Here is a 7,500-nt window from a genome sequence, read left to right as displayed (position 1 = left end):
GCTCCCGCCTCCCTCTGGAGAAACGGGATCATTACACCCATCTGAGTCTGTGTGTGTGTGTGTGTGAGGGGTAGGTTTAGGGGTTCAGTTAGCGTGTGTGTGTGTGTGTGTGTGTGTGAGATGGGTAGGGTTAGTGTAGGGGGATATAATATGCAGTTTGTACAGTATAAAATCCATTCTGTCTATGGAATGTCCCCATTTAGATAGCTAAGTAAACGTGTGTGTGTGTGTGTGTGTGTGCGTGTGTGTGCGTGCGTGCGTGCGTGCGTGTGTGTGTGTGTGTGTCAGATGCGGCAGGGAGCGTTCCTGGTGAACACGGCGCGAGGAGGTCTGGTGGATGAGAAGGCTCTCTCTCAGGCGCTGAAGGAGGGCCGGATTCGTGGAGCGGCGCTCGATGTTCACGAGACCGAACCCTTCAGGTGACGCCAGATCTGACATCCCAGCATTCCCAGCATTCCCACTTCAACTAGGAAACCTGTACAAATGTGCACTTTTGTGGTGGGAATAATGTTCAGATTGGATGATTTTTTTAGGACTATATATTTAACAGTTATTTACATAGTTACGTCACTGGTGTCCCTCGCCAGTGTTATTTTTTTTATATATTTTTTTTATACTGTTATAGTATAGTCATTTTATTATGTATTGTTGTTAGCAAATAATTAATTAGCTTTAATTTATTTTGAACCAAAAGTGACATTAAAGATATTTATATTGTTACAAAAGATTCTATTTCAAATACATGATGTTCTTTTAAACTTTCCATTCATCAAAGAATCCTGACAAATAAAAAGTATCACGGTTTCCGCAAAAATATGTTTAACATTGATAATAGTCTTAAATGTTTATCATATAATCATAAATCATCATATTAGAGTGATTTGTGAAGGATCATGTGACACTGAAGACTGGAGTAATGATGCACAGGAATAAATTACACTTTACTGTATATTCACATAGAGAACAGATGATTTACATTACAATAATATTTCACTATTTTACACAGTATTTTTCATCAAATAAGAGACTCTTTCAAACACATTACAAAATCTTAATGAGTCTGAACTTTAGAGTGTAGAGTTCCTCATCTTTTGGTTTATTTACACCAGAGAATCTGTGAGATTTTTTTTCTGTGGCAATATTTGTTGTGAGAGAAAGACACAAATGCAGAGCAGAAGATTTGATTTATGTTGCACTGATTTCTTAAATGAAAGTCTATTGTGTGTGTGTGTGTGTGTGTGTGTGTGTGTGTGTGTGTGTGTGTGTGTGTGTGTGTGTGTGTGTGTGTGTGTGTGTGTGTGTGTGTGTGTGTGTGTGTGTGTGTGTGTGTGTGTGTGTGTGTGTGTGTGTAGTTTTGCGCAGGGTCCTTTGAAAGACGCCCCTAACCTGATCTGCACGCCACACACAGCCTGGTACAGCGAACAAGCGTCTCTAGAGATGAGAGAAGCCGCCGCCACGGAGATACGCAGAGCCATCACAGGTGTGCAGATCTACATCTATACAATATATACATCAGTCCAGCTTCTATGAGTAAACCAGTGCCATAGATTCATCAGATCAGACTTTAATCGCTATATTGGAATTGCAAAATTGGAATATTGCATAAAACATTTGTGAATAAAGCAGCGTTTCCATCTCAAGTGTTCAAGAGAACTAAATCATCACTTCCTGGGAAATTGGTGCAAATGATCAGTAATAGTTTCTCCAATCGGGCTGTTTTCCCTCCATCATAAACGAGTGTGTGTCGAGCGTCACACAGTAAACGCTGTCATGTTCTCTGGCGTTCGGGAACACACTCGTGTGTGTGAGACGCTTCTGGAGGGAATTACACCAAATCATTCTGATCACACACTTCGACTCAAACCAACATTAGAGATGCTGCGATGTGATTGGTCCACTGCTTACTCCAGTTATCCAATCACAGCTGACGCTGAGGCAGATCGAGCGATTTATTCGGAAAATGTTTTTACATCTTAGTTTATGCGCATTATCAGGAAAAAATATTATCCACCTCAATTTAGTGTTTTTTGTTTTTTTATGCACATCTTGGCATTTCCAGACAACATTTCTAATGTGATTTTACAAAATTTGCATTAGAATAGATGGAGGCAAACGTAGATACTGATATATATTGTATAACACATTTCACACACACAATGTTTCATAGCAGCTTTACATCCAATCATGATGTTAATGTTTATAATATCTTCATGCCTTATAGTCACATTTATCAGATTACAGCTGGACGATAATATAGGGTTTTTTATTGCAAATGTAAGATTACAGACATTAACAGTGAGAAAAATAAAACGAGGAGGATATACTGACATCATAAGAGATTATAAGAATTAGGCCACTCAAATCAATACAAAATGACATTTTGTCAATATGAAAAATGAAAGGCTGATGAACCGACTCAAGGATATTATATGTTTTTGAAACCTTTTGAGTCGAAAGGTTTTGACATTTTCTTAAAGGAAGTAAAAAGGGACTTTATATCAGAGGAGAACATCAGGATCACATTGAATGGTTCTGGCTTTGTGAAGATGAAATTTACCCAGAAGACAAAGTGATAATACAGTATAATCAAAATAATATAGTTATATTTTGAGAACCAGAGCTGAAGTCTGATGATTTGATGGAGCTCTGGTTTAAACTGGTCTCTGTGTGTCTCAGGTCGTATTCCTGACAGTCTGAGGAACTGTGTTAATAAGGAGTTCTTCGTGTCCTCTGGTTCCTGGGGTTTGATGGAGCAACAGGTTCATCCTGAGCTCAACGGCGCCACATACAGGTACGACACACACACACACACACACACACACACACTGCAGTCATCCTGTGCTGTTGCTTCACCTTCATCAAGCACGTATGATGTGTGTTTGTGTTTCACCACAGTCACCAGAACATGATCATCATGAATAATTAGCGTTTAAAACCCTGTAAGCTCCACCCCTAAACAGTCACATGACATGAGGTTAACTCTGAGCCCCACCCCCATCTGCTTCTCTCATGCAGCCACGTCAACCAATCAATGCACGCCATCACGGCTGGCTCCGCCCCCCAAGACAAAATCAATGCCTAAACCAAGAGCAGGTAAACTCACTCTCTCTCTCACTCACTCACTCACTCACTCACACTCACTCACACTCACTCACTCACTCTCTCTCTCTGTGTGTGTGTGTGTGTGTGTGTGTGTGTGTGTTTGTGTTGTGAGCTCTGCTCACGCTCACCGGAAAGGCAAAGTCCGCTAAAAAAAACGTACCGACATGAAATTTCTCTGGACTTGTTTCTTTTTGCAATAGCACTACTGTGCTGTAACATGGTGTGTATAGCCGTGCTGGTCAACACCATAGACAGTATTTAAACTAGACACAGCGACCCCATAGACTTCAACGGAGACAAGTGAAGTCAATTAGAAGCTCTCACTTCCTGATGGCTGAGCGTACTGCGCAGACTCAAACTGAGCTTGACGGCGTAGATGTGACGTGAGCAACCCGTCTGTCTTCTAGTAGCTGTGCCAAGAGAAATCTGAATCATTCCCTTCCGAATCTTGCAGAGACGGAGAGTGTGAGTAGGAGGTGTCCTTGAGCTAGGAGCAGGAGAAACTTTTGCTAGGTATTCTGATTAATTACTTTGTCATTTTGCCTCCACGTCCCCCCGATTGCCCGTGAGCTTCTCCTCCTGTCCATACGGTAATCTCTCTACTGTGCGACAGAGAGTCGCGTGGTTATGACACAATCGTTAGCCTATTTGTACAAAAACTGCTTCTACGGGGCCATAACATAAGATACAAGGTAATGGAGCCTTTTATATATTTTCGTGTTTCTTTAGAAATAAATAATGGACAAATGGAGTCTTTAAACGCCTCAGATGTAAAGCTATTCGCTGTCAAAGTGACGCCAAAATGAATGGGAGTCAATGGGATGCTAACAGCAGGTGATGGTCCGCTAGTCAATGGCGGCGCCCGGGGAAACTTCAAAATAATATGAAACCCTGTCCCCCTGGTCAACACTGGTAAAATTACACGAATCACGATCCTCTCGCTCACTGGTTCTCTCCCTGCTCTGCTCATGCTCTGATAAAAATAGCTTTGTATGACTATACTTTATTTTGACAATTGGTCAAAAAATGATTCTGTTAAATCTGATTCTGCTGCATAGAACTGATTGAAGAATAATATATTGATATTTTATATTATTTTAATATAGGTACCAGTATTAGCCTTTTCACCATTTGTATCACTCCGCTTGTCTGTGTTTGCTTTGCGCCACTTGCATCATTAAGTGACTGTCAGTAAGTGGTGGGCGATACTGCACATTTCGGTTCCGATACCAATTAAATACAGGGCCAGTATCGTCGATATTGATACCGATACCAATACTTTTTCATTTTAAAAGCATGCACACTTGAACTTGTATGCACTTTCCTGTGCTAGAGCAGTGTGCCATGATTTATGAGGTGAATGCATCATTAATATGCTAAATCTGAATACGTTTTCATGACTACTAAATGTTTTGTGATTTGTGCTCTCAACTCGCCTGTAATTAATCAGTGACTTTTACAAAACTACCCTAATTATAGTACTAGCCTACTACTAGCCTACTACTAGCCTACTAGTACTAGCCTACTGTTCAAAAGTTTGGGGTCTGTAAGATTTTTAATTCTCTTCTGCATTTATTTGATCAAAAATACAGTAAAAACTGTAATATTACAATTTAACAAAGGTTTTCTATGTCATAGTAAAGTGTAATTTATTCATGTGATCAAAGCTGAATTTTCAGTATCATTACTCCAGTCATGATGATATTTCATTTTAATATGCTGATTTGATGAATAAAGTTGAAAGAACAGCATTTATATGAAGTAGATTTTTTTTTAACAGTGTAAAACCCTTGACTGTCACTTTTGATCAATTTAATGCATCGATCCTTGTTGAATAACAATATTCATTAAAAAAATCTTACTGACGTCAACATTTTGAACCCGTTATGTACACTTTTGGTTTGTTTATTGCGAAATAACTCCCGATTGTTTCTCTGTCATCTAAGCAAGGCTTTCCCAAACGCACTGGGCCTGTGAGCTCAGCGAAGCACCAGCATCAAACCCTCTCTGGGATTGATTGGTTTCGTCTTGTATCCAGATGACTAGGAGAAAAAGTTCTATCCTACACAATTATCCGCTAACATTAGAAGCTTATTTTACGCACTGAATTGCGTGCTAAATTAATAAAAAAATTACTGGTAAAAAAACACACATTTGGATCGATATTTTTATGTGAGGATCGATCCTTTTCGATACCACGTCAGTATCGATACTTCAGGATCGATCCGCCCATCACAAGTGACAAGTGACTGTCTTTATCAGTGAACAATTGAACTTTAAACTGATTAGTGCCAAAAACATTGATTAACTGAGGAAAGAAACAAGTTGCTGAAACCAATCTTTAATGCTAATATAAATTGCTCATTTGCCTCTGGACACCTCTTTGATTGAAATGTAACATCTATGCAAAATAATCCTTGAAAGATTTCTCATTTAAGGCCGTTCCTGTTTGGAAGATGTGATTGAGTATTGTCAACAATAAGCAGAAACATTCTGCATTTCCATTTTGTACTGTGGATCATTCATTGCAACATTTATCCTCATTCTCATTTTTAAGAATCTGCTAGACAAATAATTTATGCTACTGCCCACTGACATGCTTTTAAAGCTATTGTTATCCACATTTTTTGGCCTTTAAACACCTTAAAATGCACATGTAGGTCCGAGAAATCCAAATTTTATCGGGGGAGCATGTCCCCGATCCCCCTAACTACCTCACATTTGAATACGCATGACTGTGTGGTAATGTGTGCTGGTGTGGCTACAGTGCCAGGGCTGAATTTTTTAGCCAGTTTGCCCCTGCATATATACAATATACATTATTCTCTGTATCAAATCATTATTACCCCCTGATGTTTCGGGCTCATCCCCTGATGTTTTTAAAACCTAGAAACACCCCTGCAAATGCATATACAATATTTGTAACTTAAAGTAATAATAAAGAGACAATATATTAACATTTTAAAAGTCTTACAGTTACAACCGGCCCTTTGAGGGCAGCCATAATGCTGAAGTGGCCCTCAGTGAAAATGAGTTTGACACCCCTGCTCTACATAGATCTTCATCTTTAAGACTTTAGGCCAGAAAAATACTCTACACATTCATAGAAAGCTCATTTACATTTATTCATTTAACCGACACTTTTATCCATGCGACCTGCCATAAACTAGTATAATAAACTAGATTAGAGCACATGCTAGAAATGAAGAAGAGAAGAGAAAGATACAAAGATTTGTTTTCACCTTCTTGTATAAAAGTATGTTTCAGGCCTAATTCCATCCAAAGATTTATTTGTATTTATGTATTTATTCGTCTTTGATCAGACACATTTGTGGCCACAATTCAAAATGTTAAGACACACTGTATTCAGATATTATGTGTGTGAAACTAATCTAAGCCTGTTGATGATGAGATTATTAATGATGATTATTAATGATATTAATGCTGTCATAATGAAAGTGTTAACGCACACGGTTCATTTTTTAGTTTAACATGTTAAAAATATTTAACACAGCAATTTTTTTGCACTATTATATTGAATGTGGCATCATGCATTTACATTTAACAGATTAATAAATCTAACATCAGGCAAAGAGAAGTTTGGGATCAAAACTATTAAAATATGTTTTGTTAATTTAAATAAAGCTGAAACAAAGTAGAATATAAATATTAGTTGAAAAACCTACACTTAAAAAAAACTTAAACAAAAATGAGAAATGTTGCTTTTAAATAAAAAGCATAAATTAAAGCTAAATAGAACACTAATAAAAATGATAAAACCACATAAAAAAATTTAATCTAATTGAAATAGTACATAAATAATACTTAACTAACACTGAATTTGAAGAAATTAGCTATACACTGTTCATAATAATGACCTGCTTCTGAATGCAGAGGCGATTACTGAGTGCAGTTTTAATATAACACTGCGTCTGAATTAATGATTTTGTTTTCTATGAGACACGGAACTGAAGCCAAAGGAAAATTTCAGTGTTATTGGACACTAAATAGTATAAATGGATTAATTCCACAGATCTTTATCTGACATACAACTGGAAATATTACATTTTATTTCAGCTTTTCCCCCCATAACCCAACAGTGTGAGATACGGTGTCCTGCTGCCTTATGTAATCAGATTACTTTTTCAAGTAACTATTAAAGTAACGCATTAATTTAAAATTTACAACAAAATATCTGAGTTACTTTTTCAAATAATCTTTAAACTTTGTCATTGATTGACTGGCAGCTCCTGTCCTCATGCTGAGAGATACGGTAAGTTCACAGGCGTTGTGTTCGCTGGGTAAACATGATGGTTATTGTAGTTTTAGAGTAAATGTGAGCAGCCATTTACTCATCGCATCTCAAAAAGCAGATTCAGTATTACTCAAAATTAATAA

General features: G+C 37.7%; 1 protein-coding gene across 3 annotated transcripts in view; it reads left to right on the top strand.

The window, feature by feature from the left end:
* Positions 1–7,500, top strand: part of ctbp2l (C-terminal binding protein 2, like) — a 49,014-nt gene that overhangs the window by 38,268 nt on the left and 3,246 nt on the right. For 2 of the 3 annotated variants that reach the window (XM_082152446.1, XM_082152447.1), the window contains 3 exons: positions 289–419; positions 1,353–1,480; positions 2,677–2,791. In XM_082152446.1, coding sequence (XP_082008572.1) covers positions 289–419; positions 1,353–1,480; positions 2,677–2,791 — 374 coding nt within the window. Of the gene's footprint in view, positions 1–288; positions 420–1,352; positions 1,481–2,676; positions 2,792–3,015; positions 3,094–7,500 lie in introns of all 3 variants that reach the window. The other variant, XM_082152448.1, reaches the window with a different exon arrangement.

Source organism: Leuciscus leuciscus (genome assembly GCF_965113295.1).
Source record: "Leuciscus leuciscus genome assembly, chromosome: 21".
In the NCBI taxonomy this organism is placed as follows: domain Eukaryota; kingdom Metazoa; phylum Chordata; class Actinopteri; order Cypriniformes; family Leuciscidae; genus Leuciscus; species Leuciscus leuciscus.
Note: the sequence above shows the minus strand (reverse complement) of the source record. Positions and strands in the feature narration are given on the sequence as shown.